This window comes from Alexandromys fortis, unplaced genomic scaffold (assembly GCF_014885135.2).
Source record: "Alexandromys fortis isolate MF-2015 unplaced genomic scaffold, M_Fortis_MF-2015_v1.1 scaffold_136, whole genome shotgun sequence".
Lineage (NCBI taxonomy): Eukaryota > Metazoa > Chordata > Mammalia > Rodentia > Cricetidae > Alexandromys > Alexandromys fortis.
This window is the reverse complement of record NW_026068024.1, coordinates 743,146-761,238: the sequence shown is the minus strand read 5'-3', so window position 1 is coordinate 761,238 and position 18,093 is coordinate 743,146. Positions and strand designations below refer to the sequence as shown.

General features: G+C 35.9%; 1 protein-coding gene across 3 annotated transcripts in view; it reads right to left on the bottom strand.

Annotated features, from left to right (window-relative positions):
• Positions 1-18,093, bottom strand: part of Sos1 (SOS Ras/Rac guanine nucleotide exchange factor 1) — an 81,987-nt gene that overhangs the window by 16,973 nt on the left and 46,921 nt on the right. For all 3 annotated transcript variants that reach the window (XM_050163483.1, XM_050163485.1, XM_050163484.1), the window contains exons 11-17: positions 9,394-9,475; positions 8,378-8,500; positions 8,033-8,136; positions 6,660-6,882; positions 5,359-5,478; positions 1,385-1,547; positions 37-154 (exon numbers count right to left, since the gene is read on the bottom strand). In XM_050163483.1, the coding sequence (XP_050019440.1) occupies positions 37-154; positions 1,385-1,547; positions 5,359-5,478; positions 6,660-6,882; positions 8,033-8,136; positions 8,378-8,500; positions 9,394-9,475 (933 nt within the window). The remainder of the gene's footprint in view (positions 1-36; positions 155-1,384; positions 1,548-5,358; positions 5,479-6,659; positions 6,883-8,032; positions 8,137-8,377; positions 8,501-9,393; positions 9,476-18,093) is intronic.

The window sequence follows — 18,093 nt, the reverse complement described above, 5'->3', positions numbered from 1 at the left end:
CTAGAATCACAATAAAAATTAGGAAAAGATACTTACCAAAGAAAGGCACACATGGTGGATTAATAGACCTGAGTTTTGCCAAATATTTCTTATAGTGATCTTCACTCAACTCATGAGCTTCTTCTAAAATTTTCTTTTGTCTACTTGGTATTTGCTATAATAAAAAAAAAATTAGGAGGCCTCAATTGTACAAGGGATTGCAAATCTTGCCAAAAAAATACCCAACTAACCATTATGATCCATTCATATAAGTTTGACTACAAGAATGCTAGTAATGCTTTTTATTTTCTAATTTACATCTGGAGACAAGCTCTCGCTGTGTATTCCTGGCCAGGTTGGAACTCACTATGTAGGTTATCCTGGCCTCAAACTCACGGATCCACCTACCTCTCCTTTCCAAGTGGAATTAAAGGCATGAATGACCACACCTGGTTAATGCTGTTTTTCTTTTAAAGTTTTTTTATTACACTTTAATATAAACTTAAAAATGTGCATGATATAGCATATCTATCTTGCCACCCCTCCTATAATTCATGTGAATGTTAATTGAGTTTGACAAACTGCTGGATGTAGGTCTGCAGACAGACACTTGGTATTCAAGTCTGGTGATCCGATTTTGACCCCAGAATGCCATCGAGATGGTAGGAGGGAACCTACTCCACAAAATCATTTTGACCTCACGTGTGCCTATGGTAGACACCTGAGTGTGCACACACACAAAATTAAGAAAATAAAATGATGAATGTTTTATTTTCTAACAAGTTGGAACCTATGAATGAATAAGAACATTTAATTTAAAAAGAGAAACCATTCATTATGAAATTTAGGTAAGTCCATTTTTAATCTATTATTGAAAAAACAAACGAAACATTTAAATATTAAGTACCATAATTGTTAAAATTCTGATTTCCCATTTTATTAAATTAATTATATACAATGGCAGACTTAATTATGATATTTTCATACATGTCTGCAATGCACTTTGATTGCATTCACCCAGATCTTTCTGGACAGTCCTCCTCCCCATGGAACCCTTCTTTCCCAACCAGTCTTCCCTTCTACTGTCAGCCCCACCCCCAAGTGATCCACTGAGTTAATTTGGGTAGCTTTACAGGAACATGGGTGAAAGGTTACTTATGGAACACAGGTCCTTACCACTGAAAAAGAATTTCTTGCTCTCTCAGCAACCACTAACTACAGTTATATCCTGTGGAAGAGATAGGGCTGTATACTCCCCTCCCAGCTTTTACGTCAGCACGACCCAGTTTGGTACAGTCTTATGCTAATAATCATAGCTCCTGGGGATATAATGGCTATGCCATGCAAATTCTTGTTGTTACAACAAGCAGTGGAAGATCATTTGAAAACACATGTACAAACCTACCTCAAATGTATGGTCTAGCCTGTAAACAGGGGATGAGTTCATAGCACTGACAACTTCAAGAACACCATTGAAGTTGTTCAGCTCTTGAAAGACTTGTAGAATCTCAATTATTCGACTCACCACAGCTACTCTTTCTTCTAAGTTTTCTGTTTCTACAATGCATCTAGGAATTGAAAAGAATTAAAAATTTGAATTTTCCCAAAAAGCTATGATTCAAAAGGTTTTAATGAAAACAGTAATCTAGAAAGTGCGTGTGTGACCACAGAAAAGACATTTACAGCGGTACACTGGGTTGACAGAATGCAGAGAAAAGCAGGCTTCTGGTGGAGCACGTACTCTTTCTGACATCTAAAGTACTACAGTCGGACACCTATCCCCAATATATTTAGCACATCCTCTATCATCAGAATTAGAATAGTTAAGATCTTACTGAATGCTTGCCATTTAGGTGTGCTCTAGCATGCTTATTCTAGAACTGTTGCTTCCTCTGTGTGAATGTATACACAATCGTATTTCAGTGATTGATTTCTGTGTTTGCCTGAACAAAGGCCTAGAACTGGTATGGTAATATTTTTGCCTCAGTCACGTGTACATCATCATATCCAGCTTAATTTTGTTTTCTGATATATAGAAATAATTGGCATTATTTGTAGAAATAGCTCTTAAGATAACCATTGGTATATTGCAGAGTCAGTTGAAATATTTTACTAAAATAAAAAAAAAAAAAACAATGTCAAGAGAGGTACTACAATGGTATGGTATATACCATGTATTAGACTCTAGATTCAGTTCCCCAGAACAAGAAGCAAACAAAACAAACTACTTAGAAACAATTAAAGAAAAAGCACTTTGTTTTTCACATACTGCGTATCTATATATTAATTTATTATACATAATGATATATAATATGTGACATCATTATTTTCCCATCAAATACTTTAAGTATGGTTGATCAGCAACTGCAAACCCTAGCACTTGGATGGCTAAGGCAGGACTGCATCACATCAGCCTGTAGCACACAGTGAGCTCCAGGATTGCCTGCTCTCAAACAAACACACACACTCAACATTTATTCTGTCTTTCTGTTTGAGAGAACTTACTTATTGTCAGTAAAGAAAAAAAACAAATCTAGTTTCTAGTGATATTAATAGTTTGTAATCTAAGAAAAATTAAGTGTAAAACTAAATAATATCATTAAATTTCTAAAATGGAAAGCCACAGATTATACTGTTTCTTGATGAGGCTAATATAATACCAAGAATAAAATCATTCTACTTGAAACCATCAAAATAAACAGCTTATTATCAAATTAAACGTAACATATTTATATATGAAGAAATTCTATACAAATATATTCCGGCTAATTTATCAGGTGAATAATTTAAAACATGTACTACAAATATGGCTTTTATTTTTAACTATTACTGAGTACAAATTATGATCAGCTGCAATGCTTTTTATTCCACATCAACTGAACTTGGAGCTCAGAAGCTCTGAGGTCAATAAACAAGAATCTGTCACACTACAAAGAAAGGGAATGGTTTTCCCTTAAACAGGTCGTTGAAAAGGTCCAAGGACATTATTAGTTACAGTTCTCTTTCCCAGTAAGACACATTACAGTTACTATGGTAAGAAAGAGCTTCTGTAAATTAAAATATATCAACTTTAAAATGAAACCAGAGAGCAACATTTTGGGAGAAAATTCTAGTTTTTCTTCTTAGAGGTATATTATCTCTGACAACATAAACAAACTCTCACTTCATGTAACTTCACTGCATCAGGTCTTCCTCCAGTCTGTTTCATATGCTACCTGCTGCTTGTTCTTATAATCCCAATACAATCTGTGGAAGTCACATCTTTACAAAATATATAATAGTCAATAGACAGAGTTAAGGTTTCCAGACCCCATTTTTAAAAAATGCATCCATTTCTTGGTTCTATCATAACATTCCAGTTAAACTATTAAAACAAACCACACCCACCCATCCTAACTCATAGTACTCACAAGTCTCCCACCCTAACTCACAGTACTCACGAGTCTCTGAAGATGGGCCTAAGAACAAGCTACAAATGAGATATTGTCTGTTTAGGAAAATCTATAAAGTAATATGTAAATAAGAGAGAATGGGCTAATTCAACTAAAATTGTTCCTCCTCCCCTTCCTTCCTCTGAAGAATCCAGATCCAGATGTTGTAGTTAAGACCACCTAGTTACTGCTTGGGATTTTCAGGGCGAGGGGGTGGGTAGCTGGATGGGTTCCTACCCTGAGGAGCAGGATTTTATTATCTGAGTGCAGTTTAGTATTTACTTACTTTATAGTATATATTTAATAGTTCTGCTTTGAGGACTCCCTCCTTTTGCCAACTTATGAGCTGAGACTGTCGGGTAATTAGAACTCTGAGAAAAGAGTTTTGTCTGGCTCCCAATATAGTGGTTCCATGCCAAGAGGCAGGTTAAGAGAACCTGAGGCCACAGTACCTAACCCTCTCCTCTCCAGAACATAGGCACACAGACAGCTCCTAATCTCTTGCCATTCTTACAACAGAGAGTTGAGAGTTTAAACCTAAAGGTGTGTTCAGGAACTGTGGAAGTTGTCTTGAAAGGCACCTGGGAAGAAATTTGGAGAAACAAAGAAGAGATATAGTCTCAAATTGCCTCAAGAGAACCAGGAAGGTAGTTGGAGAGGGAACCTCCTGGGGTTAGAACAAGTATCAGTTGATTAAAGACCTTAGAAACATTATCTTCCAAGAAGCCAGCATTTCATTGGTTTATTCTGCACAGCAATTTGTGCTACCAGGGAACTCTTCACAACAAAAGAGTGAGCATGGAAATTAGTAGTTCAATATTTAACAGCTTGGGGTGTGCAGTCTAGGAGGGAATGGATGGGAGCCATACCAGACCCATCTTCCCAGAGTGACTATGGACACCCCAGATCTAACTGCTTAGTTTACTTCACATTGAGTAGCAAAGAGAGAGCTGTAGAAGGCAGAGGGCAGTACTGGAAGTTGTTGTATCCACTGTGAAGCACATAAAGAAATACGAAGTATTACCTAAACACTGGACTAAAAGCAGGGAGCAGATATTGCCTATGTGAGTGACCAGATGTCAAATTAACAGAAAGATTTCAAAGTTACTATCAAAGAATATGTTCATGGAACTAAAAAGGACAGCGTGAAGATGAAAAAGAAGGATAATGACAACATGTATCTAGAAAGAGTATCATGAAAGTAATAAAAATTATTAAAAGAACAAATTGGAATCTTGGAAATGAGAACCTGGAGAGCTCAACAGTAGATATGACCTGACAGAATAAAAATTAGCTAATTTGAAGATACAGTTATTGTTCAAAACTAAAGGCAAAATATTTAAATAACAACAATAAATCCCGCACCTGTGTTGCTAGCTGCACAAGAACGCTAAAGAAAGTTCTCTTCAGGCTGAAAACAAGTGAGCCCAGATGGCCATTTGAATCTACATAAAGAACACCAGTAAAGGTAATTATATAATAATAAAAACACACCAAATGACTATATTTTTTCCTTTACTTTTTCCCCTTTTACCTGGTTTAAAAAGCAACTGACTTATTATATATGAATGTACTTTTGGGTCTACAGTGCATGTAATACCCTGCCACCAGCAGAACAAAGAAGAGGGTGAAAAAAGTCATCTAAGGTTAAGATGGTGACAGCAGATGGGGAAGTAAGAGTTGTAAGGATGCATTGCTGGGTTCGCACCATTAACTAGGTGTACCTGAACTACAGAAAGGAGAGGAGCTAGAGACACAGGTAGGAGGGCATCTGCCTGCTGGAATGAAGCTGCAGCCCACTCTGCTCCAGGCGACCATTAGAAACTAAGATGCACATCAGGAAACTATTCAGTGCATAAGAAAGGGAATGAAAGTACAGCAGACATGTGACATACAGATGCAAAACAGCCTAGCCATGGCTACAAACAAAAAGGCCAACAACACTTACTTTTCAAACCACAGAGTGAGGTTAGTAGTGTGCCGTATCATTTTCAGGAGGTTGGGAGAATTGATTTCTTTATCTTCTTTCGTCCACACACTTCCAACTAATTCCGACGGCTGCACAGCTCTAAAATCGCCAACATAAGCGCCACATCACATTCCTCTTCAGTATATACATAAGAAAAAACTAAACTATTTTATAAGTGTTCCTCTTTCACCAGAAAATTGGTGAAAACAAGATAAATATAATTTTTCCTTTTATGTTTTTAGATTTAAAATATTTTGGTAGATACTCTTGCATAATGCATTTATTGCTTGCTCATTTGTTTATTTTTAAAGACAGTGTCTTCATATGTGGCCTTGCCTAGGTTCTTGCTATTTAGCCCAGCTGGCCTGGAATACATGGCAGTCCTCTGCCTCAGCCTCCCGAGTGCTGGATTACAACATATATCATCATGGTGGCTCTCTGTATTTATTGCATATTTTTGCATAATGTCTTTCCTGGCACTTATAAATATTATTTACTTAAGTTAATAAGGCAGTATTTAAATAGTATCTAATAAGTAACCAATGAGAATACAGTAAGTACTAAAATTCATTTTTGGTTTATTTTGATGGTGTTTGTTTTTGCTTTTAAGGTAGGTAGAAAAGAAAAACCATCCTGGCAAAATAGTCTCTGAAAATTAAATTTAAAAAAATCTAATTAACATTTGGAGACCATGATAAACTTAGGAAGAAAAAATTATAAATTGAGCTCCTTTTCTCAATTAGCGGTTAATATTTTTGAGATTTTAGGTAGAATTTAAAACCAGAATCATATTTTTCAGATGGTTTCACCGATGAACAATATTAAAGTAGAAAGGGCTGTAACTGGACATGACTTTAAACAGTAGTAGCTATCTGTGGTACTATAGTGACTACAGCAGTGGTTCCTATGGCCCTGCATTGTGCTCAGCCTTGGGCATACACTGGAAACCTCACAGTCCTACAAGTTAGTACAGTCTTTGGCCTCAATTTCCTTGCAGGAAACAAACAGAAAATCAGTTACACAAGGAAACTAAAGCCAGCAATTGGTACTGCCAGGATTTGAACTGAGCTTACCAAGCAGGGGTAACTGTGGAAAGTGCACAAAGTTAAGTAGATCAAGGACGACCAAGGGAGCAAAAGGACCAGAACTGTCTGTTATGCCTTATATATCATCTACTCTTGCATTTTCATCTCAAGATAACCTTAACAGGCAGAAAATGTATTCCATTTTAAAAATGAACTTTTGAAATAACTTCTCAGCTTGAATGTTGAACAACATACCGGTATAGATCTGATTCAAGTAAAGTGAGTTGTCGAGCAATTTCTATTGGGTGTAAGGTGAGCAAGTCAAAAGTCTCTATGTGCCCAGGTCTGCTTATGTGCCACTCAACTGTGGGAGGCGAGCTCTGAAATGTAATGTTAGGACCTGGGCCATTGTCTCTCGCAATTTTTTTCCTTTGGATTATCTTAGTGATGGATTCGACCCATTTTTTCATTGCTTTACCTGAAATACATTTTAACAGACATTTAAATACTCTTTAATACTTTATTTTTAAAAAATGTTTAAAGTTAACACAAGTGATACATGAATAAATCATTGCTATAAAGTTCAAATGAACAAAGTAAACACTAAAGAGTTCCCCCACCCCCAACTTGCTCTCATCCTTCCGACAGGTAATCATTGTTAATAGTTTGGCGTGTATCTAGACCCTTCCTAAATGAATATAAAAGGTAATTTGATATTTCACCGCCAACATTTTGAACCTTAGTTCAAAATACTATATTTATAATCCTTCCATCCAACGTATATTCCATACAAACTAAAAGATTAATAAAAGTAGATTACACACATTCACATACCTAATTAATACTGCATTTTATAACCCAATTATGAGGACTGGTTAATCATATTAGTCTCCTGTTTGATATGGCTGTCTTTTGTACTGTACAGGAAAGTAATCTATTTAACCTTTTATTTTCTGATTTTCACTTAGACCGAACACTGGATACTAAAGTCAGGTTTGTCTAGGGTCCCTTTAAAGTCACATAACCACGGCATTTTTAAAGTAAAGGAAACTGAGACACAATTAACCCCAGTTTCTCAAGAGTAAACTAAAGTCTAAAGAATTGAAATTATGTATCTGGCTAGTGATTGATGTTAAAAAAGTAGTCTGTCAGTATGATACGTGGTATTTATTATCTCTCTGATCTGCTCTGTTTACCTAACCACACACCTTTATCATGTGCTACAGTGAATTCCTGCATGTACCTGTAGGTAGCACATGGTTCATTTAAGTGGTCTAACTTGAACTGAGACCCAAGAGAACCAGTTCTGAAACAGATGAAAGGATGCTGAGCCAGCAGAACGACTATCGAGCAGTTTACAAGATTCAGTACTGGGTTCTGTTATTATTTTGTTTTTTTTTGAGACAGGGTCACACTACTGTAGCCCTGGCTGTCCTGGAAATCACAGAGATCCACCTGCTTCTGCCTTCTGAGTGCTGAGATTAAAGGTGTGCACTACCACACCCACCCCAAATGATACTTTATGAGAAAGTTTAACATTTTCAAATGAGCTACAATGGTATCATTTTGAGGATAATCATATTGGTAATTTTATCACATAGACAAGTCGGAAATTAAGAAAAACATACCTCTCACTGTTCCAATAAATTCCTCCATTCTTCGTAAAAGGTCTGCATCTCTTTCAAAGTCATAAAAGTGGTGCTCCACCCAGTGCCGACACACATTTAACACTCTGTGGCATTAACACAACTGGATTACATGGGATCTCACATTGAATGCACACATGAAACGAGCAGCTCTTACCAAGTAAACAATCTACTAAGGCTTGTAATAACGTGCAGATAAGATTCTTAATTAATCCACCTACTTTGCTTCCCTTTGCCTTGGTTGGGAACAGTTCTTAAACATTTCCACTTTGAAACACACAATTGAGACGCTGCCATTTTTACTGTAACCACATCTTCACTACTTACCGCAACTGTACAGGCTGAATATATTCCTTTCTAAACCTTTTCAGCTCTGCACTCAGGGGCTGATCTCCATTCTCTATAGCTATGCGATCAGCTTCTGTTGGCTCAGGCTCTGGAATTTCAAATCTAACATGAAACAGGAAAAAAAATTAATGAAAAATACTATATCAAATCCAGATTCACAAACTTATTTTACAATCAAGAAAATACTATAAAAAATTAGTACAGATACACACATCAGTGAAAATTCACAAGACTTTTATAATGTGAAAGCTAATTAAAATATTTTAAAAAAGAAACTGATATTGCCAGCAGAGCTAAAGCTAACTAGAAGCAAAATAAAACATACATAAAATCTTAAGCAAATGGGACTAATGTTCATTTTTAGTCTGTAGATTAATCAGTAGCAATAATTTTAAGAGTAATGCTGGAAACTTGATTGCTCTTTGGGTAGATGAGAAACGTTTTCCTTGATAAAAGCATTTGCTCACAGACAAGATTCATTTTATTCAATATGTAGTATATTTGAAAATCTGTTTAGAACTTGTGAAGCATTAAAATCTGAATTCTCATTACTTTACAGACATGATTTCATGTAGTTCAGGGTAGCCTTAAACTCGCTAGGTATAGTCAAAGATGACCCTGAACTCCTGATCCTACTGCCTCTATCTCCCAAATTCTTGAATTATAGGCATATGTCCAAACTAGAGTCTAAATCATACATATTTACATAGTCCTTTAACTTGATAAATTCAGGCTGGAAATACTGCTTAAATCAAATCAGAGGCCCATGGTTCCATCCCCAGTGTGGCCTAAACCCTGAAAAATTGGAGTTTTAAATACTGAATCAAGGAAAAAATGAGAACTTTATTTAAATGATCAAAGTTAGCATGTTTTTATAAAGCCAATAGTTTTATCTTAAAAGTTCACTTACAATTAAGCTTATTGACACATCTATGGGAAACATGTATTTTAATCCTTTCAAAATCAAAGAATTTAAATATTTAAATTTGACAGACCTTTCTATTATAAGACTCAGTAGTTCTTGAGGTTTGCAAAAGGATCTGTATGTTGTAAGAAATGTCCGAACAAAATTGGGATCTACGAAGAAAAAAGAAAAGTATTAGAGTCTCAGATAAACAATGATTAAAACTATTATTTTCAGTTTTCAAAAGAGACCAACAATTTAGTCTTTAAAGTTCCCAAATGTTTTACCCATATAGACAACTTTGGACTTCATAATGTATCCCTAGCTTCAGTGCTTCCTAAAGCAATGGCTGTAGAAAAACAAAAACAAAACAAAACAAAAAACCAACTGACTGTAAAATATAATCAAGTGATTTCTTGTCCTGTCTCAAACTTATCACTGGCAAAGGAATGTGCGATGGGAAGAAGCAAGGACAGGAACTTGAACCAGGTTCGTGTTTGCTACCAGGATCTCAGAGCTTCACCTGTTGGTTTATCTACCTTGTAGAGAGGGCAGGAGCAATAACCTATCCAGTCCCTGCTTTCAGTTTAATTAAGAATGTTTTCTAACTTCCTATAGATGACGTTAAGAGAGTAAAGAACTAGAAACCGAATCTTACAGAGTAGTAGGGTAAGTTAACTAGTGTTAAAATGGTCTCAATTGCCAGGGGCCTTATTTGTAACTGCTTAAAAAGTTTCAAACCCCTCTAAGCTATTAAAAAGACCATGAGATAGCTCAGCAGATAAAAGTCCTTTGTCATACAAGCTTGATGACCTGAGTCTAGGGTCATCACATCCCAAAAGTTGTCCTCTGAGACACACACACAGATTGTTTGTGCCACACTCATGAACATATGTGAACACAGAGATAATAAAAAATAGTTCTAAAAACCTCTTGTTTTTTATCTCTTTCCCTCATTTGAAGCAGTTATAACAATGAAGTTCAGTCATAAGAGCAGGAGGCTCTAACCTCTTCTTCAGAGGCCTCTTTGCATGCACATCTCCATGGAATAAATTGGAGACCTATTTAGGCTTGCCTCTCTCAATCTTTCCTTGACCAGGCTAGAACGGGTAGCAGGAATAAGCACAAAAGATGCAGGCCATTGTCTTGTGCATAGAGAAGGGAAAGTCCCTTTCTCAACATTCACTCTCTGGGTATGATGGCATGGACCTTTAATCTCAGGCAGAGGTAGGCAGACCTCTGGGAGTTCGAGGCTAGCCAGAGATACATAGTAAGACAATCTCAAACAACCCACTCACTTCTACAACTCACACCACACATAGTCCCAAATCTTTAAACCTAAGGGAGAACAGTAGTTAACTTGAGTCTTTTGTGGGAAATTCTGATGGTAAATTCACTGATGGCAGTAAATACCTATTCATTATTGATGAAAGTTTTATAAGACTTTTATTAAGACAAGGTTTAGTGAAATTAGTGTCTATTTAGAAAATTTTTACTTAAGTTGATTCTAAGAAGCACCCTAAATTTAGCCTTAAAAGATCACACAGCGCTAACTTTTTACTTAAAACTCATTCATGGATTTATGACAAGCTAGAATTCTGACCTAATCTGTTAGTACACATTATCAAGGTAATGATCTGATATAACTATCAAACAGCCCTGAGTTGGAAATATTTAATATTTTCTTCAATCTGAAGAAAAATTTATCGGACAAAAGGATATTATTGTGGGAGGTTTTTTGCTATGAGGCAGGACCTAGCTAGACATTGAAGCTGGCCTTGAACTCACAATCTTATTGTTTTAGTCTCTCAAGTGCTGGGATTACAGGCATGTGTGACTACGCCTCTAGCTAAAAAATCTGATTTTATTTAATGTTCCTTCCTTTAGTTTATATCTCCTAAAGCTAGAGTGCATTACTGATAGAAATATTTTAGATACATAAAATCTTTTAATAATCTCCTTCCTGTTGGTATTTTATTTGTTTGTCTTCAGTTACAGAGATCCTCAGTTAAAGACTAATGTCTCATCCAGAAGAAAAGATTTAAAAACAGAAGGCTGTACGAGATTTTAAAACAGAGATATTTATCGGTTCCATCACAATCCTCCCTTCCAAGAACCTTCTTCCTGTTCTGCAAATCTATTTGTAAGGTGAGGCTCCTCCTAATAGCATGTGTTCAGGAAGCAACAGCAGCAGCCACAGTTGGGATGCTCGGCTGTCCCTGTTGGACAGAGCTGTGTATCTAGATGAGGTCTCTGAGCATCTCTGGGCTGTATCCCCCATTGAGAGTGTGGACCCACTCACTCCTCCTCAAAACACAGGTTTACTTCAGGCTGACGATTTAACATCCACATTCAGAATTATTTTTTTCTCAAATGCCACTCAACATCAGGCTAAAAGCTGTGGGATTCAGACAGAAGAGAAGCAAGTGCTAAGTGAATTAAAGAATGTTTTAAGAAAAGCATGGCTATTTTTAAAATCGGGTTCTTCATTATCTTAGGCCAAGTTTATTTTAAAACACTTTGCTTCTCCTTAAGCCATTTCTTTACATCAGCAACTTAAGATGATGCTGGGAAAGGCAGCTGTGCCTCAGTGCCCAATCAGTCAAATGGGACCACATCAGTTCCCGATGTCCATTATGTAACATCCCCGAGAGTGTTTTCACCTACATCTACGTCACACAATATCTGGGAGGCTAGTAGGTCAGGAGAACTACAGGAGAGAGCATGGCTATGTGATTCTGCTCTGGTACTCCTTTCTCCCAAGACAGTTACTCCCCATATCAAAGGATTCCCATAAGTCTTACCTAGTTGTGAGATCTAAAAATGCAGAATTTATCAATAAATTACAGTGTCACCATAGAAGCTCACACAAATGATTAAATCAGAATGCAGTTTGTAGCTGCAGAGCTGGTCGGAGGCACCAGAGTCACTGGAAATGAGCGGTCCACTGAGGGGGCAGCAGCCTTTCTGCCTATGCCACTGTTCAGAGACTTTTGGTGCTGGCAAGTGAAATAAATAAACACTAAGCAGTAGCCACCGCTGCAGTGTGCTGCTGGCTAAATACTGTGGAATAAATACCCCACAGTAACCACCACTCTAGTGTGGCCTAACGTGACTGAAGTTCAGTTTGTTCTTATCTTGGCTGGAAGCTGAAAGCAGCCTTGCCAAAAAGGGAGGGTGGGGTGGAAGAACTAAAATACTCCAAGAAAACTGGCAAAAGCTTAAGTACTTAAAAAAAAAAAAGTAAAGAATTAAAAGCTACCCATATTCCCATGCTGGTTTTAACACACACACACACACACACACACACACACACACACACACACACACACACACAGTTATTTCTAATATAAAGCAATGAAAAGTTTCTAATGAATAACAAACTTATTTTGAGAGGATTTACCTGTATTTTGAAATTATATACGAAAAAGCTATATATGTATATTTCAGAAGCTATTTTCTGTTGTTTTGACTTCTCCATCTCAATGACTCAAACATATGCTCTGCCACCCCAATCACAGGACTTCACCCTTATGACAATGCAAAGGACTAAATTAATCTGATATAAGAAAAAAAACTTCAGTAATAAGGACAGATGGTATAACTTTATAAGAAAATAAAGTACCTCCTTCCATTTAACAGGCAATGAAAAAAACTAATACATTGCTGTCTGCTTGTAGCACCGTTTTGGACCTATTCATATTCCAAAATGATATTTCAGAAACAGGAGACAAATATAAAAATAAGAAAGTCAGGCAAAGTTTAGCTTTAAGGTACAAGCACAACAAATATTCACAATAAAAAAGTAGCCCAATTTGATATTCCCTTCTGGTGTGCAACAAAAATTACTCCAGAAATGTGTTACTCAGACATAACCCCTACTGTTTTCTAACCCACCAGAGGTAACATTCTTCTTATATTTTTCCTGCCATGTTCATAGCTTCTCTGTTTCTTCCTCTCCATACCTTCTTTACACAAACACCTACTGAGTCTAGTCTCAAGCTCTTGGCATAGGCCATGTTTCTTCAACTATAAGCTATAGTTACTTTGATGTTTTTTGTTTTGTTTTCTGAGATGGGGTCTCATATAGCTCAGATTGACCTAGAACTCACTATGTAGCTGAGAATGACTTTGAACATTTAATCCTCCTTCTTCTATCTCCTGAATGCTATAGGCAGAGATGACAGGCATGTGTCAACACCAGTTTATGAGTTGCATGCTAGAGACTGAATCCAGAGCGTCATGCATGCTAGGCAAGCATTCAACTGAGCTGCATTCCCAGACCGTGGTTACTATTTTTTGCTGGCATTCTAGCTGACCCCACCCATGGATAATTCTTTGTTGTTTGGTTTACATTTTTCAAAATCCTCTGAACTATATCTACAGTATATCTAGTGTTCAGAATATAGCACATTAGATTTTAGGTCATCAGTTCTCCTTCTTCTGTCTGTAACACTTGACATTTAATTTGGCAAGTTCATAAGACTTATGAAATATTTATTACATTACAAATCTATTTATGAAGAACACCCTTCCCCCATCCACCATAGTGGAACACTCTTAATCAGGATGTCTGCTCATGTGATAATACTCCCTTTTAATACAGCCATTTAAAACCTCAAGAAACAATAAGCTCCTCAGCAAGAACTTATAAACAATCACTTTTGAATTCCTTAAAAAAAGGAAACAGACGCTATGCTGACGCACAAACACTTAAAAAAAAATCACCGTTTAAAAATAGAAGAGCACTGCCCTATAGATCAAAAATCGTTCAGAGACTTTAAAGTTAGATGCCTAAACTCAACTTATGCAAGATACAGACTCAAATCTAAGGTAGAATTTTGAATATTTATGAGTACAAAGATAGCAGTAAATACATCAAAGAAAAAGATCTTAAGTTTTCTCAATTTCATCTTCAACAAAAGTTTACCGCAGAAAGGAAAGAGTTTTCCACATTTTAGTGTGTAGATTATCATTATCCTTCCCTCAATGCCATCCCATTTTCTGTCATACACACCAGACTGACAGACTGCCACCAACCATCTTTCTACCAGTGTTGCTCTGCTCATAATTGGTTGCGTTTCACTGTCTACAGCAGCTCTGTGAAATGAACTTCCTGCCCCCTCTCCCTTGTGACACTGCTTTGTGACTGCTCACTCCAGGGTAAGGAAACCGGTTCTCTGTGATTGCTCACTCCAGGGTAAGGGAACCGGTTCTCTGTGTTGCTGCCAAATTTAAAATAACCCACCCAACTGAGTAGTTGTCCTTCTAGGATTCAGGATGAATTCCCTAAAATCTGATATGTCCAAAAACACTGGGAATGAAAGATAAGCTATAAATTAGACTCTACCTCAGATTGTCATAATTCATGTATTGTTACCCATATTTTAACTCACCTAGATATAAATGTATTTTTCCAGAAAGCTTTCTATTTTCAGAATGAGCTATTCTGACAGCCCAATGACTGGGCTTTGTCAGGAAAAAAAAAATACAGGGGGCAAACACCTGTACCCCCAGCATTCGGGGCTGATGAACTTAAGTGCCAGCCTGGCTACCCGGCCTCCATCAATAAATCAGAAAAGTCAATAAAATGATGGAGCTAAGGGTATAGGCCAGTGATGGAATAGTTGTCATGCCCAGATATAAGCAGCAGGATCTAACTGCATGCAAATCTATACATAACAATTCTCAGAACTTATTACCTATTTCAATAAAAAACAAAAACTATATCTCTTCATAATATTCTGAATAACTATTGTAATTAAAACTCCATTTTTTCTATTATTAATCATGTATAACTTTTAAAGTGTTATCATACTAAAATAACTTTTTAAAACTTAGTTTGAAACTATCAGTGGGACATGAACATATATTCTCCTGAATAAAGCAATTAATTTCTAGGTTTCATTCTGTAATTAACTGATAGGATTTCTAGCAAATTAAACAACACTTAGAGGACTTGGACTTTTGTTTATAAACTGAGGGTGTGTACAGTTCCTGGCACTACAGGTGTGTAGCCCTTATATGTAATATTGTAACATTTGAGAAATCAAGTTAGCTGAAGTTAAACCAGAGTTAATCATATGCAAGCCAGCTTTCTCTTCTGTTTTTCAGTATGTCTGAGCAACTTAAAATGATCTAGACGATGTCTAAGTGCTGTTACATCATTAGTTGAATTCCATCATGTAGTATATAGAGTGCCTTTCACTATATAATAAAAAAGTGAGTTATTAATTTTAGCTTTTGTTTCAGTGTAAGCTACAACTTGTCCTGCATGTTTTAAACAAAAACACCTAATAACAAACTAACCAAATCAAAAGTTCCTTTTTTTCATTTGGGGAGACTGAATAAAAGGAAAAAAACAGACTACTGTTTCTATCAAGACAAATGATAACTATATCTGCTGTCATTGTAGAGAAGACAAGTGATAACTTCATCTGTTGTCACTGCAGGAGAACGTTTTATACATTCAGCTGGAGAAGACCTTACAATACTGCTTTATGTCTTACAAATCCATGAATGTCTACCCAAAAGCACATTCTATACTGCCAGTAATAAGTTAATAATGGACTCTACAGAGTAGTTGGTCTATTAAAAAATTCTATACTGCAAGTAAAGACTTCAGACATAGACATCAAAGAATGACTAGTAAACTAATAGCACTAGTTTCATGTCTTCAATCTCAGAACTCATCGAGGTTGCTGGTGGGTTCCAGCTATGCCTGTCACATATTATGAGATAAAACATTAAATTAAATTTCAAAACAGGACAAACAATGTCAAAGAAACCTTAGTTATAACATACTTTTTTTTAATACTGGAAGGATTTAAATTTTTTTTTAACTTTAAAAGTAAAACAAACTAGTCAGAGGTTAAGAGCACTAGTCTGTTCTTCCAGAGGACCTGGTTTGATTCCTAACAAAGTCCTATCTACAGCTCCAGTCCCAGGGAATCTGACACTTTCTGGACTCCACCAGCATTGCACTCACATGGTACATGCACAGATGCGTAAAGATTTAAAACTTAAAAAAAAAAAAGAGTAAAATAATCTCATCAGGGAAAATTTCAGTAAATTTAACTTCATCAAAATTGTATAAAGCTAGAAATTTAAGTGTTATATTAGAAAAGAACATAGAAAATATTACTTTATACAAAAGCTATAAGTTGACAGCAGTCATTAGATGTATGTGAAAATATCATGACAAAAACAGACTTTAGCAGCATTGTACACATAAAGAATGAAGGCTGCTGGACACACAAAACCTGTTAGCTTACTGGCATATGCTTGAAAATACACTCATTCATAAAAAAATAAGACTTGCCAAAAAAAGTATTTGGTTATAGCTTAGAACTGCTAATCATAAATTAATTCTGTTAAATAAATCTGCTACGTACAGACATGTAAAAACAGATTGTAGATTTCAGAATACAGAAACAAGAAGCAACTGACTTTTGATAGAAAAAAAAAAAAAAGAACACTTGGCTCTACTGAGTCTCCAGTGATCATCACTGACTGTGCTGTTAGGAAAATAAACTGTCTTTAATATTCAGAGGGAAGATACAAGAGATTATTTACTCTACATAGTCTAAGAATGCCATTTAATACAAATGTTGATTTTTTTTCCCTTGTGATTTATATGGTTTTTGCTTTGTCCTTTTCTTAGAAAACAAACAAGCAAACACTATTAAGGATAAAATGAGCAGGTTTTAGATTCACAGGATTTAAAAACAAAGACAATATTTTAAATCCACAAATTTTGAGTGAACAAAGTATTTTTATAATTTTATAATTTTCTCCCCCCCCTCCTTTTTTTTTTAGAGATAAGGTTCTCTGTGTATCTCTGAGACCAGGCTGGCCTTGAACTCAGAGAGATTTGCCTGCCTCTGCCTCCCAATTGCTAGGGATCAAAGGTGTGCACCACTACTGCCTGGCTGGAATGTTAAACAGTATATAACAGGTTGATGAAGATCAAGTGAATAGACAGGTCATAATAATTACAGAAAACTGTAACTCTTAAAAACAGCTTTCTATGTAAAAAGAAAGGTAACCTATTTTTATATAAGTACAGAATAGCTTAAATATTTTAATATATACTTTTTTATTTTTGAGTAATGAATACAATGCACATATAAGTTTCTAGGTGACAACTTACAGTAAAACTGGAACCCCAGATGAGTCTTCTCTTATTATTCAACAAGTCTCAGACACTGTGCACTACCACTTAATAATTCGTGTTCAGAGAAGCCATGTCACTTTACTGTGTGACAAAAAGGTACGGAAAACTCACCTTGGGAAATGCTATCTATTTACTATGGAAAAGGTTCTCAAAGATCTACCTGTTAGGAGTTCAAAGAACAGACAGCAAAACTCAAGTCTAACTTATATATCGCAGAGCTATGTGGATAATGGCATATTTGTAAAGTAGCTTGAGAACACTAATGCTTGTATATTGACTAAACTGAACAGAAAAAGCCTTGTTAAGTGCTACTCTGTTCAGTTTACGTAAGTGGATAAACAAATGGCTATTTTAAATCTCATTAGCACCAAAATAACTTCCAAAGGAAACAGGGAATCCACTTATAGGATTTGTTAAAAAAAAAATGGGAAAATATTTTTTCCTCCAGAAACATGGATTACCTAAAAATAGGAATATATTTAACGGGACATATGGGGAAAGAGGTTACTTTCCACATTCAGGCACCTAAGAATATTGTATTATGAGTTATACTGACTTTAAATCACACATGTCTTTTAAAGAAAAAACATTCTTTAAAAATTTGCACTTAAAATT